This window comes from Cydia fagiglandana, chromosome 6 (assembly GCF_963556715.1).
Source record: "Cydia fagiglandana chromosome 6, ilCydFagi1.1, whole genome shotgun sequence".
NCBI lineage: Eukaryota > Metazoa > Arthropoda > Insecta > Lepidoptera > Tortricidae > Cydia > Cydia fagiglandana.
In genome coordinates, this window is record NC_085937.1 from 3,277,979 (window position 1) to 3,297,388 (window position 19,410).

Genomic DNA, 19,410 nt, shown 5'->3' on the forward strand with positions numbered 1-19,410 from the left:
TAGTCCTCCGTAAGTTTCAAGTTACAGTTTACATTTGCACAGTTAGGCGGTCATTGGAAGTGTGCGAGAGGGACATATCTATATACATCTCGCTCACTGAAACGGACTACATTTGCACAATTAACTCGTTGGACCTCGGTGTCGATATTCTAACTTGTCTTGTGGGTTCTGGCACTTAATTTGGATGTCGAACTGAGCTATCGGTTCCGATAAACGTAACTAGAGAACTTGCCACCTTCGGCACTAAGTATTGCACCAATTGAGTAAGCTTAGGACTTATAGGAGAATGGAAACAGTAGATTCCCTGGTAGCTACAGAGTTGGTTTATGCTTATTATCGGATTCCTTAAGGAAACACTTATCCTAAAACAAATCGAGATCATCGGATTTAAGCATAATCATTTAAGCACGAAAATTCTGAACACAAATTCGTAAGTATATTTTTAAATCGCATAGGTATTAGGCACAGACTTGGGCCAAGGAGAAACCTGACTTAGATTAACTAAGCACAAAATCAATGTCATTCCCATACCCAGTAAACTAGGCATAGTAAACGCTGTACCTAATAGTAAAAAGTCCTATCCTTCGACACTATGGCTTCGTCCTAATCATCCTTTTGCAAGAAAAATCCTGACACAAAAGTGTTCCATATTGGATTTAAGTAAGCAGATTACGGGGGTGACCCTGCAGTGACAAACATAATTGCTTATTGAATTATTTATATCAATAATCCTTATAGAATCTGGCAGTAAGGGTATCTAATGTGACTCATGGGGTCCAGCGTTAGTGATCGATTTGAGTTATTGGCAGCGAAATGTATTGTGTTTAAAGCTTATTAAATCGTATCGGTGTTTGGCAGATGTTCTAATGACAGATAGGGAGTGAGCTTCTATGTAATTTAGACTTCTCTGAGTAGTGAGTATTAAACTGCCAAAACACGTAAGGTTGAAGCAAAGAAACGTTAACTTCGTAATATATACCTAGTAAATTTTAATCTGGAATGAAGTGTTTTTTAACGTATGGGGTAAAGTTGACGAAATATAATTACGGTGAGCCGATCTTGTTCAGACTTGTTCGAGAGATCGCCTTATTTTACACGCTTGGATTAATAATCAAACGCTATTACCTATCACTGTCACGCGTATTCGGGAAACGAGATAATCACAAGATCTAGAAACGATATAGAGGTCAACTAGATTTACATTAGATATCGACTAGGTGTGACTTGGATATCTAAGTCATAACTTGTTGAAATCGTTCAAGAGGACCTCCAGAATCGCGGAAACGTCAAATTTGACATATCTATCTTGTCGAAATCGTTCAAGAGGACCTCCAGAATCGCGGAAACGTCAAATTTGACATATATAGATATGTCAAATTTGACGTCTTACAAATATCTTTAAATTATCCATATCGTAACTTGTTGAGGTCTAGTAGAGATCTAATACATTTTCAGAATCGAGCCGTGTATTGTACGAAATTATTTATACATAACTTTTATTAAATATCAAATTTTGTACCTATATCTACTTATTTATAATTATTGACATGGTTTACAGTTTTCATTAATTTTTCTTCAAATCACGATTAAAAACAGCCCTTTTCACGGGCCAATGGCGCGGAATTATTACAATTAACCCTCTAAATACCAATTCCGACTACCAAAGCTCACGAAAAGTATGCAAATTTTCTTTTCAACTCCTCCAAATGTTTGACATTGCGCGCAATTTAGGCGGGAAAAGGTCGTAATAAGGCGGGCAAATTGACGCGTGCCGGCCACGTGCCGCCATTTTGACCAGGGCTTGGTGACGTCATCGGATGGGAATGATGTATTGTTTGTGGAACAAAAAGATGGTAAATTGGATTTTTTAAAAGATAAGTTCATTTTTTTGCCGTACTATAGCCAGCAATAGTAGGCGCAATGATTGCTTGAATGAAGAATCCTCCAAGAAACAAACCTATAGTCTTTCGATTTGTAGCTGGCCCCGAGCGGCTAATCATTTGTGCTACCACCGCATAAAAAATCGTTCGGTCACTAACTCGGTTATTTTCAAAATGAACTAATGGAAAAATATTTTGCGAGTCTATATGTGTGTGTGTGTGTGTAAAATTATACTAATAATAAAATTGTCTACTAAATAAGTCTTCGTTCGTTTTGATTTATATTTCTTTGGCACAATCCGAACGTGTAAATCTAAACCTTCGATCTGAATGAATGATAGATTTATAGTAGATATACATGAATGTATACATATTACAATAAGCAGTAATACAATTAATACTTTTTATTGTATTAAAAATTGAATAAGCAGTTATTCAATGAAACTACTTAATGTTTATAGGTATTATAATTATTCGGTTAATGCAAAACTTGGAGCGCTGGTGGCCTAGCGGTAAGAGCGTGCGACTTTCAATCCGGAGGTCGCGGGTTCAAACCCCGGCTCGTACCAATGAGTTTTTCGGAACTTATGTACGAATTATCATTTGATATTTGCCAGTCGCTTTTCGGTGAAGGAAAACATCGTGAGGAAACCGGACTAATCCCAATAAGGCCTAGTTTCCCCTCTGGGTTGGAAGGTCAGATGGCAGTCGCTTTCGTAAAAACTAGTGCCTACGCCAAATCATGGGATTAGTTGTCAAGCGGACCCCAGGCTCCCATGAGCCGTGGCAAAATGCCGGGATAACGCGAGGAAGAAGAAGGTTAATGCAAAACTTATAGGACCTATGCTATTAGTTTTGACAGAAACAATACCTTTTATTTACTTGATGCTCTTGTAATAATTATAAATATCTCTGATAAATATTTATAAACCTTCACGCCTACAATATAGTACATAAATATACAGATACTTATATCAAAACAAGTATAAATTTACACGAAAACAGTATGCTAAGCGGGTGATTTGCCGCGCGGGCAAATATTTGGCAACACTATTTATTTGCAAGTTCACCCTTACACAGTACCCTTGCCGGGGTTTATTCTAATACCTAACGCCTAAACAAACTGAGATAAGTGAAGTACACAGATTTTAACAGTATGACGAACATTAATGTTGCATTTTAATATAAAAATAAAATGAATCTTTGGAGAGCTTGCTTGTAATCGTAGTTTGTCACACTTAGCGGTACCTACATAAAACTACAAACTTATTAAAATGAAAAAAAAAAATGAAAGTTTAATTCAAGGCTCAAATAATAATAAAATGCACTTTTTCTCTAATAATATTTTACTATTATGTGTATCGTATAATAATTGCCAAGTTTTACTCACAAAGATGATACAAGTTTTCAGTATTAACTAATTATGTATCCGTTTTGTTACAATATCTTTTCTACTGGAGATCAGATCTGATATAACTCTTGACGGTAGTTGCAATACTGTTTTTTATTTGTGTGCTGTCAATCTAAGTCGTCCCTGACAGCACAGGGAATGTTAATATCGACGTTTGCTGACGAATTAAGGGAACTCAAAAAGTATGGCGACTTTTTTGCTATTTTCTTTCGGAGGGGTCTATGGTTTCCGATGGGGTGTCTGGATCTGTTTACATAAAATTAAAGTCTTTTGGAAGAACGGATTCGTTAAGTTGTGTACCTACTATTAGTAAAAAAAAGATTTGTATAACGTTCAAATTTTAGAAATAGAATCAGAATTAGAATCAATTGTGAAACTAGGTATGCATAGGTATTGTGTTAGGAGTGAAAAAACCATATTAACCGTGTTAAAAAATTAATACACAAGCATGTAATTTGTCTGGTCCTTAAAATATTCATTATACATAGATTTTTTAAATGTGTTTTAAACAGAGCGCATATGTTTTTGTCATAATTCAGATTTGAAACGGCATTCAAATGATAAGCCACTTTTTTTATTACGTATATTATTTTACGCTTTTTGCATTTTGATAAGTTATTTCACGCCAAGGAATCAATTTTCTTTTTTTTATTGTACGGCCCTGATTTAACCGTATTTTATTTGCCATCAATCATTAGCCAGGTTTCATTAAACTGCCGGTGACATTTCGCGATACTTAAAAACACATTACGATTCGCCATCTTTGTTTACGAGGCAAATTTTAATAATGAATCATTTTTATAGACTTGAATTATGATAGCGATTCAGTATATTTTCTTTCTGTTTTTTATTGTCATTTATTTACTTTTGTCATTATTTAAATAATTACCGTGATAATCGTTTCATTAACTTGTGAGATTAAACTTAAATTGTAAAATATTGGAAAAATAATAGAATTATGAATTTAGCAAATATTTCAATTTAAAGAGCATTTATTCCAAAAAGAAATTAACAACAAATTCACTAATTAAGACAACAATTAACTGTACAATATGTTTAAATTAGCAGTAAGCAAGTATACAAAATTTGATAGGTTAGTTTAACCTTTCTTTCGTTATACATGTTAGCTTAACGAAAATTATACGCTGGGTTATGATGGCACGGAGGGCAAGTTATTCCGGGCGTCAATCAATCAGCCGACCGCACCGAGCTATGCGGATGTTTTACATACCGGTGCGGTTGGTGGTGACCCGGCTTCCATCGTCTATGACTCTATGAAGTGGCTACCAGGGATGTATTTATGAGTTTGTGCTAGTTTTAACTTTTGTACACACTATGTGTCTCGAATAAACATGAAATCGACGTCTGTAGTGACGATGAACGTACAATTAGCTTGTCCGTTTTAGGCAATCGAAAACAATAAGTACTTATTAAACTATTATATAACTTTTTTTACTTTTTAACTTTGTTTTTAAATAATTATTGTAATCAATAAGGATCTAAGGTAATTAATTTAGTGGAATCACATGAACAATTTACTCAAACTACAGTACAGACGTAGATACAGTATTTGACAACGGGGACAATTGCTGCAATAATTTCTCATTCAAAAGGAATTTAATCAATTTTATATTTACAACATTATTATCTCATAGGTAATAAATATAATAATTCTCTTTTTTTCTACTGCAGCATTATACAATATATTGAATAAATAACAACAACAGTATTAAACCAATATACGTTTTTAGTAGGTATATCATAGACAGCTATTCCTATAAGAAATCACTAACAGCTTCACAATACATTATTTTAAAACTGTAACTAAATACTCAATTCTCATTACCATGCGCTCATTACCATCATTTAGTTAAGTGTTGTCATGTAATGTAACGTTGCTTACAACCCTTCTCGAGTGAACCTAACACCAACACCAATAGTTGTACTTGCGCACCCTACTGTCATCGTCAAGTTGACACGTTGACAGGTGTAAAGCTATCGGTAATGGTTCGACGGTTACGGCGTCTCAAGTGGTAATTGTAGGGGGAGAAGTAATTAACAATGGAGCCGCCATTAACAGGCGTTCCCCTCTGTCGAAAATAGGCGGCCAATGGTCAACCTCATGTCAACCATATGTATGGACTGACGTTTATCTGACATGACGTACCTATACATTTGATGTGCCCCTCCCCCGCCAAAAACGGCAGACTATTTTGTACCGAAAATTTTAGACATGGCGTCTCCGTTGGTTATATCCTCCAAGTTGTAGGGGGTAGGGGTGAAGTGGGAAATAATCGGTATACTTAAATTGTGTCTATGTAGTATTTTAATGAACAACCCACCGAATTAAAAACCGCGTAAGTTTTATTTTAAACTCATTACAAGTCATTACCAAAAACGTTATGATTTTTTTACACATTAAGTGGGAATAATTAATTTCGACAAAAGACCGTGGTGTCTTTTCACAAAAGGAACCCTACATCCTACATAGAAAACTCCTTTTTACAGAGCTTCAGTATCTCTGAAGTATCTATATGTATGAAATAACACGCCACATCATGGAGAAGATGCGTAAAAAGCGACATACCTACTTTAAGTGTGAAAAATACAATATAAACACTATGTCATTGGCACCATACCCGATAGTAGTTATGTACCAAAATGTCACTTGAAATTACTCGTTAATAGCGATAAGCTAATATAATTTATAAGACGAGTTGAAGTCTGTTAACAAACTTTATGATGTTTCACCGCTCATAATGCAAACTTTATGATGTTCATCAACTCCATAAATCTTGTTTATATTCCAAACTCAACTTACACTCGCACTAACCAAACAACATTTTATTACAAATCCATTTCTAAACACGTTACGAGGAACCAGTGAGCCTGTCTAATGTTTATTTAATAGAAAAACACGTCCACTCATAGAGTTTCATCTAAAATAACACGTCGGTTGAGACGCGGCGGAAACGGACGGGAATAGCCGGGTGAAAACGGAACGATGCCGATTTGCTACCGAAATACCGATACTATAGGGACGTTATATTTTACTGGTGATGTCGAAACTACTTAGCTTAAGTTGTCTTTAACATGTAGTTTAATCTCTTGTCTGTGTGTGATAAGAATCCTGAGCGAATCTTTAGTCATCTTTTTGCATTTTTTCGACAACAATTTTTCTGCTTTATGCAACCGAGGTTTGAACCCTCGATTTTCGACCAACTAAAGTATACTGTCATTACCATTGTATTTTTTTTCGGGATGATAGTCTGGCTGTTTTTTACTATCAACTAGTCACTAATCAGTCAGATATTGCAAGTCATACGTTTTAAGAATACATACATTGAGTACAAGCCAAGTGTGAGACTTTTTAGTTACAGTTGGAGACAGCAAGACAGTAAATTTTAGCGGTACCAGTAACTGCATGTGACGTAGATATTATTGGGCACTATGCTTGATCAATTATACTTACTACTTTTAATAGTATTGTAAATAAAATCTCAATAAATTATTGGTTCATGTTCATGTGTGTGTTGAATAATATCACTATCTGTAAGAATTATTATACCGTTTGTGCCCAAATAAACATTAAAAACATAACGACTCCTATGAGATCACCTTTCGTACTTTGCTTCATTCATTCCAACATTACCTCCATTTGTTAAAACAAGCTCCTAGTAGTAGTTTATACTAACTCTACCAATTAAAACTCACCTACACCCACAAAAAACTGATTTATCTCCAAACAACAACTAACAAATGGTAATGACAAATAATGAAACCCTACACTTACACTAAGTGCATTCCTTCTTAAGAATAATTCCTCTGTAAATAGAATAGGGAACTCCTTACTTTTAAAAAGACGTAATAGAAGGAATTTTGTTAGTGAGATATTCTTTTTTGTAAGTAAACTGGAGTTGACGTGGGGCTTATTTCTGTCAACATTGGAGGGAGCATGGAAGCTTATAGACTAGGATTACTGGTATGAGTGCTATGTACTACAAATCGGAATTTTGTTTACTTCTTGTGATAGAAAATGTAATAATTAGCTTTTACAGTACATATGGTCCTATTTTTCCGCACTACTGCGTAAAATAGCACTTTTCGTGCGATGTCAAAAGTTTAAAGGGCCATATGTACTGTAAATCGTTGTACGATACACATGCGAATAGATAATTCGCAACTCGTGTCGATTTAAAACACTCCCTTCGGTCGTGTTTTAATTTATCGCCACTCGTTTCGAATTTTCTCTTTTACGCACTTGTATCGTAAATAACTATTACATATTACGCAAGATAAAAAACCGGGCAAGTGCGAGTCGGACTCGCGCACGAAGGGTTCCGCACCACAATGCAAAAAAAAAAAAGCAAAAAAAAACGGTCACCCATCCAAGTACTGACCCCGCCCGACGTTGCTTAACTTTGGTCAAAAATCACGTTTGTTGTATGGGAGCCCCATTTAAATCTTTATTTTATTCTGTTTTACCCTTTGGGTACGGAACCCTAAAAATGCAAAAATGAATAAAAATATATATATATATATATATATATATATAAATCATTTATTTCAGAAAACAAGTTCCATAATATGGAAATAGGACTTATTTCAGTTAAATAAACAGTGGTTACTAGACTTTAGAAATCTGTTTCTCTATTTGCCAACAATAAAATACAAATATGTATATAATTATAACCTACATATAAGTTTTGTATAGCTGCTCATACACAGTTATATAAAAAGTAAGCTACCTAATACTTGGATGCGAATGTAAATTTATATTTATTGCAACGAAACTTATAAATGTGGGGCGTACCTATTATACATAAGGGGGCCAGAAAAAGCAACAAATTAAGTCTTAAAAGATTAATATTATTTCATAAAAAATTATTTCAAGTATATCAAAGCTTAGATGAAGTTAATTTCCAAAACTTCCAAGTTACCTAACTCACAGTGACAAAAAATGTATATCCAATTACCTATGGGCGTTAAAAAGCGCCAACTTTCGTTTTCGCTGAAAAACATTAAGTCCAAAATCGAGTTCATTTACCGGTCTACCGGGCCAAATGAACTGAAGCCGGCAAGATACGGCCAAGACTAATTTTCAATTAAAACTTCATCAAAGTTAAGCTAGGAACAAACTCTTGGTGGCTGGCTTGCTTCAAAGGAAGCAGCGATATACTACTTAGTATGCTATGTATCTATTGCTGCATAGTTTGCCTGTTTCTGGACATATGCCACCTCTAAATCTGCTCAACACTTTCTGTCCCTTGCTAGTTGGAATCAGTTATGGCCCACGTGTCGATAAGTCGTTCATCCATCTTTCTGATGGGTGACCCCTGCCCCTCTGATCTTCCCTAGGCCTGAAGATTTTCCTGGTCCATCGTTCGGTATGGTCTGGTACATGCGATATACCAGAGAGACAACTAACAAAGAAAGAAAAGAAAAGAAAGACAAAAAAAAAACAAAAAGAAACAAAAAAAAGAAAGAAACAAAAATGAAAAAAAAAAAGAAAGGCCTCCCATTCTAAGTATATGATATTGAAATATAATGATGACAAAATGAAATTGCTGGCTTGAGATTAAATTTGGTTAATAAGTTTAGTAAACTAATTTATTTCTCTTAATTTTGTCAATTAGCAAAGTGGGCCGGGACTTTAAAATAAATTATTGCGCTCATTGAAATGTAAACTTTTGTAGATTAAATTTTTTATTCTAACCATATGTTCATTCTAACACAAAGATCTTGACTCGAATTTGCTGTTTCTTTTTTCATTTTAAATTAGTTTTGTAACGGTTTTTGTTTGACGTAGGGGAGTACTTAACTTTAAGACTGATAGTGATAGGTCAGCAAATCCTACTTCTATTACATGTGCTATTTAGTAACGATAAAGTGATTATATCCCTAATTATTACTCTTATCTAAGCCCTAGTTCAACCGCTTTCCTCCTATATTTGTACCACAACAGTATCCAAGATAAGATCCGCTATAAGCACACTAAAACTGCAGGTAGCGTGAAAACTGCCGGTAAATATTTAGCTCCAGTTAGCCCGTTATTGCCCAATAACTGCAATAGTTAGTTAGTTTCAAACTAAAACTAATTTAGCTTTACTTAATATTGCTTGCGCCTAGCAAAGTTTCCGTTTCAAAGGTTTCCTATGCAAGTATTACAGTGAATCGAATTTGATCAGCTTATATATAGTTTTTCACTGAATTTGGTATCTGTCTGTCAAATTCCAAATACAATGTGACCCACTTCTTTGCCCAGGTTGATATATTTATGAAAATGTATAGCAATTGTAAAGAAATTAAATACTGGAGCATTTAGTTATCATTCTTCTTGGCAAAAAATAATAATAATTTGAATTCAAATTTTCTGAATTGGATTAAAATGTACAGCAAATCCCATTATGTGCCAAAACCTATTAGTAGATTAGCACAAGTAGCGTTTGTTACTTATCAAGACGAGATTTTTGCGAAATGTTTTATTCGGTCCATTAAATATTACAACTCAAACCGAGGCAGTAATAAATTCTTAAATCGCCCCTATGTTTACTAAAAAATCCAAGTCATAAACACATTTTAGTAAAATTGGATGATTTTACAATCTCCGTTCGCCATTGTTATTCAATGATTTTTACCACCCATAAAATATCTCCCGAGATATGTTCTAAATTAATATTTTATCAAGGGATGCGTGTGACAGGCCCAGTCTGCCTCCTTTTAGCAAAAAGTCATATGCGCCACCGTGGACGCAGTTAAATGACCTTTCGTAAACCTTAACCCAACAGCGTAAGGTCTACCGATGGTCAGCAAAGCATTTCTGTTATATTTTACTACTTTTTAGTAAAAGGCAGCCAGAGGACACGGAATAGGATTCTTATCTGATGAAGTGATATCGCTGTCAGTTGAGTGGGACTGACGGATCAAGGGATTGAATTGGGAATTTAGGTCTTAAAGCGAATAGGGGATCGTGAAACTAGTATGTGGTCTGTGTGTGTTTAGGTTTTAGATTAGATTTCCATTGTAAACCAGTGCCGATAAATTGTTCGGATAATTCATAAATTTCATAATTATCGCTTTTTGAGTTGAAATAAATTTTCAAAACGTTTTGAATAAATAATAATATATCTAGTAGGTAATACTAGATAGTCTTCTTATACCTAACTATTACTTTCTTCTTCTTATTACTTACTATAAATTTGAAGATAATATTAACATACTGCGTATCATTTGGTGTCGATTTAAGTATACTTAGGTACCTTTTTTATTTCTATTATTTTTTACTTCATATTTATATGTTCAGTTGCAATTACATAGATCAAGTTTAAGTTGTGATCGCTTCGTCATGTATATGAAGACGCATAAATATTTTAAACATTTTTTATGAATTGATTGTTGTCCTAGCCTAGCGTCGCACTGAAAAAAAAACAATACTATTTTATTTAAAGTAAATAATTAATTGAGCCGGTTTCTAGTATTTTCAATTCAGCATGACTTAAGCATAGGTATTTAATATGGAGGCATTTAACATTTATAAGTGTTTTTCGTTGTTACAGCGCGAGGGAGCGGCGCGCAGCGATGCGGAGCGCGAGCGGCGCGCGCGCAGCGACTGGGAGGCGCGGGCGCGCGCCGCCGAGGCCGACGCGGCGCGGCTCGCTGGCAAGCTGCACGCTGCCCAGCGCGAGATATCCAGGTACTGTGTTATGCCATTTCTTTCACTCTTGGTTGGTCTTTATAAGAGTAATGGAGATAGCATTTGTGACCTCAGTCGCCAATTGGTATTGCGGTGAGTATAGCTTCTCCTCAGCATCGGTGTCTAGTCAACATGGCTGCTGTTTGAAGCAACGTTGGCGCAACTGCGCAGCAACACCATTTTCCATAGCGCTGACTGCGCCGACGCTAAAAATATGCTAGTGTGGAGTCTCTTTTAATGAAAATACTGTACACACAGCGAGTGGGACGCGCGGACAGCCAATAATGATGAATTGCCTTATACAATTTGCTATCGCAAAGCAGAAAATATTAGGTAAAAAGGAAATATGTAATTACAATCTACATATTACATTTTTTCACATATCTACATCGAAAATCAGATAGGTAAGACCGAGATTTCTGCTTCAACAATGTCTATTGTTATTAATAATACAAATACAACACTTTAAACTCTCGCGTTTTGTACACATATGTAATTACACAAACGGGGTGAGGGGGAGCTGAAACGTCGGAATTTAAGGTAAAAACAATGAATTTATATCGCGGTGGACCCGTTTGTGTAATTAAATAATACATACAATAACAATACGTCCGAATTGATAACCTCCTCCTTTTTGAAGTCGGTTTTAAATACACAGACTCCACAAATGAAACATGTAACTTTGACAGTGAAACATCATACTTCGTACAAAAATCCTCGGAGACTGTTGGCTAGTAAACTGCCACGATCAAGCTTTGAGCTCCGTTATAATTACAGTTTGTGTCCTGGGACGCGCGGAATGAATCGATGCACGCTCTGGAGAGTTTCATACAAGCTCGTTAAGTGCAACTTATGACATAATAAACTGACAGAGCAACAAGCATGTACCTACATAATTATATTATCATTCACAATGACGGGACTTAGGTAATCTCGTAGTAGTAGACGGATCTTTTCTAGGGAGTAATTGCACAAAAGATTATATAATCTGTGCTATGGGTCGAAGTGTATCCGTAAGGGCCCCCGAAAACAATAAGATAAGATAGCTAATCTCGTAAAATTAAGGTTTAGCCTCCGACGTTTCGAGGACGGCGTTGTCCCCGTGGTCTCGGAGAAGAACCGGTTAAAGTTGACATCAATCATCAATCTTTTTGGCTAGTTTTTTGAACTAGGTACCCACACTTGGTCTTGTTTATATTGTTGTGTAACTAAATATGTATATTGGTGTGTTTCTGTATTGTTTCATTTTATTAAGGATTTCAATTTATGCGCCTATTTGGGCATAAGTAATACATTTTAGAAAAAAGTTAACTTACAACGCATTAACAAGACGTGGACAATACATAAAAAATGAAGGACTCTGGTACATAATTATATATTCCGGTTTCTTATTTGAGCCTCAAGTACTCAAAAAAAATCAAGCCTTACTAAGAGTGCAGTTCAAAAATTATCTTGTGATTTAGGTATTTTAACTTTGCGATGTCTACAAGAAATATGCAGACGAGTTAAGTATGTACAATTATGTACATATATAACCTACGTTCCATTAGATAAACACATAAGTCAAGAATATGATATATCCTACTTGGCTGTAAAGGTTTGCTCCCGATTCTGAATATTCTGATTTTATTTTGTGTTCAATTGATCTGTCGGCCGTCAACAGTGTTTTTTCCGAGTCGGGCTCGATGCCTTGACAAAGTACTAGACTAGTTACTAAATGAAAAAATACCACCCATTCAATACAAAATCAGCCAACTTTTTCTCACCGGCCACAATTAAATTGGTCCAATTTTTCCGAGTGTTAAAATCGCATTGTTAACTCCAACCCGTAACAGGATTGCGGCGTCCGACTGTGTTAATAAAACCGTCCAATTAAAATATTGCCTTTTACAAACAATCGACGTTCGGAAATCAAACCGAGTTGTAACTTTCCAACGAAAAATACGCTATCCAATAAGAACGGCCTTGAATATACGCCATTTTGAATTCGGCGTTCGAAAATCGAAACAGAATGGTTCGTTTCAAAAGGACGTATGTGAGTATGAAAAGCGTTTTGAGATAGGACTTTAATATACTTAGTATATTATTATTAGGTTCGTTAGCACGCTCGAGCGTGAGACGCAGTGGGATTTTTAACTGATGTTTGATGTTTGCGGATTGTGTTGTAGATTGAAATCGGAAACTGTTGTGTCTGGTGTAATTTTTGGATTCTGTTTGTCTATAATCTTAGGCTTGCTTGCTTTTTTAAAGCATGGCAAACAGAACTACTTAAATTTCATTTCATTGATTGCATAGAAACAAATAAAATAGTTAGTTTTTGTTCAAACACAATATTTTTATTAAAACCTTTGTGATTGTTTTACGGTACTTGACTTCCCTTCGTTTGTTTTTTTGTGTTTTTATTATTATTAGAAGTATGCGCGAAAACAAAGTCCATTCAAATTGAAAAAAGTTTCTATCTTATAATAATATATATTTTTTAAAGAAACCAAACAAAGGTACACCTACATCAAATTGCGTATACTTATTTTTCATAACATTAACATCCAGAAAAAGAATTATGACTACGCTTGTATGGAAAAACCCTTTCCTCTTAATCAGCATTCGACTACTGTAAATTGATGCACTCATTCCAATTTCAAACGTGTCGATAACAGACAGTTATGGCAGTTACATTAACGGGCCGTTAAAATTGCGAACAATCCAGTTAATGGGTAGTTAGCTTGATAATTAATAGTTAGACAGCGTTTTGGCAATGTTTACAGGTAATTAAGATTAGTGGTTAATGTATACGCAGTTTAGATAGAAGAAATTAATTTGATTTATATTCTGTGGCAATTTATGTTTAAGTTGCTCAATTTTAAACTAAAATTGTATCCGTGCAATGAAGTTACTTTTAATTATTATCCTTTTTACATGAAGTATAAAGGCCTGTGCACACCGGCTGCGTGTGCGTGACGTGCACGTGCGCGTGTGGCATTGTAGTATACAGATCCTTATAAGAGACGGCACACCGCTTGCGTGACGTTGCGTGCGGTTCCAATATTTTAACGCAGGCACACGCGCACGTCACGCACACGCAAGCCGGTGTGGCTCGGCCTTAAATTGTAATAGAGATAATATTTTGTAAATTACTCATTATAAAAGTTAATCTACAGTTTTATTACAAATACATAGTAAAACATACCCTTCTTCACTTTATGAGTCAGTCAGGTAAAAAGTCCCGAAAATTCAGTAAATTTTACGAACTCTTAGGTCAAGTTGGAAAATTCTTTTGTAATAAGTAAGAAAGTGCAGCTACATAAAATGTTGTAAATTTAAAACCTTTTACGTAGCTGTTCTCTTTATATAAAACAACGTGCTACACGTGGCTACGAAAATTTCGTAGCACATTATTTACTCGTAGCATCTACGAAGTATAGCTACGTAGCACCTTATTTACCCGCATTCTCAATAGGAAGGGTCCCATTATGAAGTCTTAAACGGCTCGAAAAAAATCCAATTTCAATTCATCCGGACCCCGGCAAATTGGGTCAAATCCATAACGGTCTCGCTGCCGTAAATCCCCAAGTTCGTATTTCGAACCAAGTTACGGCCCATCGGCCAATCGGACGCGCTTATCGGCGCCCAATGACACCGGCCCGATTACGCTGGAACGTAAATTCGAAAATGGAACTCAAGTTCGTTAATTACTGAACTGTTACGTTCGATATCGTGGAGTTTGGGATCTAATTCTGGAGCAATTATGAGTTTTTGAATTTGGAATTGTTTTTTTTTTATTGTGTCGATGTTTTGTTTTGAGTATTTATGTTGTCTGCCAGTCAACATTATTCGATAAAGATGCATACAACACGAAATGTATCAACTGAGATAGAATATATTCAAACTTCAAGAGTTACTGCTATATAAGATATCATAGCATGCCGTATAAATTAATTTAGGGCCATTTTAATTAACTAAATGCCAAACTTTATGATATTAAATACTGCTCATAATTTAATCATGGTGATGAATATGTACCTACTTACGTATTGTACATATAATATAATACAATATGTATATTTCTTTGCATACTCGACTGACTCAACGGCTTGTCAGTTACGACTGTTACGAGACACATATTTCTAAATATGTTTCGGATGAACAGATTTATGCAAGTAGTTACGTTCTATGTCTTTAGGAAGAATTACTTATAGCTGCCAAAATACATAGGTATTTACATTTTGGGAATAAATTCCCTACACTTGCCGCAAAATATATCCTGTCTGATCCAATACCATTTCCACCCTAAGCCTGAATTCCCACCATTCCGACAATAAGTGCGCCCATCGACCCGTGGTACACGGCCGATGTCAGTCAAACAGATATGCTGGGAATGCACACATCTGGACTGATGTAATAGAGGTGTTTACAGCGGGAACGAGAGGACATTTAAACGCTGGATATGCTAAGGCCTTTTACCAACTTGAGCGGGTGTACGGGGATACGTCAATGAATATATCTAGAAACGATATGGATTAAGATGTCTCAATGTCAAAAGTGACGTTGTTGTTTGAAGAAACGTCACATTTGACACTGACATATCGAATCCGTATAGTTTCTAGATCTATTAATTGACGTGACTTAAAGTTCGAAAAGGGCCGAGTGGATACGTTAAATTGCGCTTCATGAAAGCCTTCATTAGAAAGCTTTAAACGGGAAACGGCCTTCTTTTCATGCAGATATGCGGTATATCTTCCTAATCCCAATACCAATATGCTCATGCACGCCCGCATACATAGCCCGCATATACAGTTAGGGTAAGACTATGATATCACGCTAATTTCTTACCGCGAAGTCCTCTGACCTATCAACTAACCTAAAATTCGGGATATAAATCTGATTTATTTATCAAAAAAAAATCATCAGGCTACTATAGGCCCATATTACAATACAAATACCTAATATAGACTAACGTACGTAAACTTTTTGCACACAAAAAAGGTACAAATGGTGGACTTAATGCCTCATGGCATTCTCTACCAGTCAACCATGCCATAAATTGGTCTTGTGTCGGATTCGGCAGTTTGCTTCGGTACCTCCGAACCACGAAAGTAAAGTAGTTAAAAAACATATCAAAAAATGCTATATGTTATTGTGTTATTTCAAACAAAGCCGTAAGTTTACGAATGTTAAAACAAGTTTTACTTAAAGAATAGTATTTGAGCGTTTATTGTACAGTGATATAGTAGATGTAAGCTATATTTTATGAAGTCCTACCTTTGTAAAATAAATTCAATTCGTCAAATATCCGGGGGCTATGGAGGGATTACTGACGCGCAGTAAATATTTGTATTTTTCATTTATACGACTTTATAAACAAGTGCGAGTCGGACTCGCGCACGAAGGGTTCCGTACCATAACGCAAAAAAAAAACAAAAAGAAAAACCGAAAAAACGGTCACCCATCCAAGTACTGACCACTCCCGACGTTGCTTAACTTTGGTCAAAAATCACGTTTGTTGTATGGGAGCCCCATTTAAATCTTTATTTTATTCTGTTTTTAGTATTTGTTGTTATAGCGGCAACAGAAATACATCATCTGTGAACATTTCAACTGTCTAGCTATCACGGTTCGTGAGATACAGCCTGGTGACAGACGGACGGACGGACGGACGGACGGACGGACGGACAGCGAAGTCTTAGTAATAGGGTCCCGTTTTACCCTTTGGGTACGGAACTCTAAAAAGAAGTTTTTTGGTTATGCGTTTTATTTACTTAAATTTATTTGTTTATGATTTTAAATCAGGCAACAAGGCCTATATTACAAATATCTTACAGACTAACAGATATATTTGGTTGTAAGTGCATCTAGTATATGGCGGTCTTCACCCCAACATCGACGACTCGGGTTTTGGTGCGAAGCTCTGTGTTCCTGTTGTTATACAAATAAAATAAAGCAAGTATAAGTTTTCTGTCTAAAACTTCTACCCGCTATAAACTAAATGAAACTCTAGTAAAGACACAGGTCCCGATTCAGATTTTGAAATAGACATCTATTAGATATCTTTTAGACGTCACCAAGATACGATAACGATATGTTTAAGATCTAACCTGTCAAATTTGACCTTTGCGCGATTCTGGAGATACTCTTGAACGATTTTCTCAGGATATGACTTAGAGATCCAATTCACATCTAATAGATATCTAACGCTATCTAACGTAAAAGTGACATTGGTTGCCCGAATTGCGCTGCAAAAGAGAACTAGTTGATATCTAAACTATAACATATATAGAATGGATCTAGTACGTGTCGTCTCTTGTGAATATCTTGAAGTTGGAATACGGCAGTTACTGCCGAACAGGGTATATCATAATTTAAAAAATGAAAAAAAAAGCGTCATATTATGACTTTGAACTTAATTTCATTCTCACTGCCCCTACCTCATCTACTTGGTATTCAGGCCACGGTGGTGCGGTAGGCCCGGGTTCGAATCCAACCCCTGCTCATTTGTATGGCTGGCGGGGCGCTCTCAATAAATAATGAAGGTTATACGGGGATGAATGATCATTTGACACACGTCAGTGGGCTCAGATTATCTTGGAATAATCCGCGTATTTTTCAGAAATATGGTTACCCTTTTGAATAAGATTATGTAGGCTAGAGTGACTATGAGTTGCGTGGGTTAGTGGATAAACGTATTTACTATGATTTACTCAACATACTAAAAGGGTTTTTGGTTATATAGAGAAACACCCAAATTAGTCAAACCAGGAAAAAATTAGATAGAAAAGGGGGGTGTCAATAAAAGAACGAGTACCTACTCATAAAATTATTTACCAATTTCAATATATATCATTTATTTATCAACAAGCAATGAATCTATCTATAAAACTATTTTATAATAAAATTAAAAACTAAACTAATCTAAATTAAAATACAATTAATAAAACTCATCAATTTGATATTTCCTGCAACAATATTATTTATGAATGCTCCATAAAAGTTTAATTCTTCTCTGATGATATGTTAAAGAAGCGGTGACTAAGAGAAAAAATGTCGTAACTTTTGGCCACCCTGAGGTTTATTAAAAGGTCGCCCGTTCTATTCTAATTTGAATCTTTATATTGACAAAACAAAATTGCATTTGCCTTGGCAAATTTTGATGTCTGGGCGGCTAAAGGATATCCTCCTCCTAGAATATATTCCTAACATTTTCAGCTGTAGTAGAATAGTCAATGGCGGATTTGCTTTAAGGCTCAGTAGGCCCGGGGCTAGCTATGGCGGCAAAAATTTAGGGTCGGCAAATTGTGACAAAAATCCTCTGATGATAACAAGAAATAACTAAATATGTAGTCATAGTTAAAACATGGTCTTCTCTTCCCAGAGTGACACAAGTCTACGTCACAATAACATGGCCGCTATATATAGCGTTATCGCATATTATCATATAGCGCTGTCGCATGATGACGTAGGCTTGTGTGGTGACCTAGAAAAGACGGGAAGAGAGTACCAGACGGAGTATATTATTATACCATGTATGTAGTCGAATACTTATGATGAGTGCTGCGAAAAGGGCGGCTATAGGACCTGCAAAGACTACAAATCCGCTACTGAGAATAGTAGTAAAGTACTTACTTAAGGAGAAGAATGTTGTGTTTAAACAGCGTTTGCTGGCTTGTACTTCCGAAAATATTTGCTAATGTTAAACGAACCAATCGTCTAGTTGTAGATTTACAACAAGCCACGTTTCCTTGCGATTCTATAACTGTTCTAATGTCGTATCTAGCTCGTAACTAAGCTGTTATCGGAGCATAAACAGTAGTCAATGGCATCAGATATCGACCGTGCGCCGGCAATATTCATGAAGGCTAATCGAACCACGGCGAAGGCCTGAGAAATACTATAGTAAATAGTTCGGCTCCTTATTAGAAATTGTTGAAAATTATGTTTTAAATAATGTGCCGGAGGCCAAGTCTCACTTTGGGTCGCTGAGCCAACGGAGTAAGTAAGTATATTTTAATGTGAACTGTTTAAAAAAATAATGAAAACCTGCAAATTGGGGCTAAAAGGCTTTATCCCCACTTCGTCGGTACCTGAATAAGCTAGAAATGCACGCCAAATCCATGCTTTCTGCCGGAATTCCATTCCTTTTGAGATTTGATAGGGTTCGTAACTTGTGGGACTGTGGGTAGATACATTATAACTGTGGAACGGATTACTACATTAATTTAAATTTTATGTGGTAATGTAATAATAAAAATAAATTAATAAGCATAGGTACGTGTGGTGTGCTAACTCAGGGTACGTAGGTATGTTAACAAATTAGCAAAAATGGACGCTTCAAAACACAAAGCTAACTCTGCTAACTATACGTTTTTAACGTTGCCAAAATCCAAATAGGCAGGTTATGTTATGTAGTTATATCTCGGGCCCCGCATTGCAGC

General features: G+C 35.8%; 1 protein-coding gene and 1 long non-coding RNA gene across 7 annotated transcripts in view; one reads left to right on the top strand and one right to left on the bottom strand.

The window, feature by feature from the left end:
• The window catches only part of LOC134665019 (uncharacterized), a 452,571-nt gene that overhangs the window by 372,626 nt on the left and 60,535 nt on the right, over window positions 1–19,410 (bottom strand). The window lies entirely within an intron of this gene.
• The window catches only part of LOC134664971 (uncharacterized), a 574,567-nt gene that overhangs the window by 348,745 nt on the left and 206,412 nt on the right, over window positions 1–19,410 (top strand). For all 6 annotated transcript variants that reach the window (XM_063521718.1, XM_063521717.1, XM_063521719.1 and 3 more), the window contains one exon: window positions 10,848–10,984. In XM_063521718.1, coding sequence (XP_063377788.1) covers window positions 10,848–10,984 — 137 coding nt within the window. The remainder of the gene's footprint in view (window positions 1–10,847; window positions 10,985–19,410) is intronic.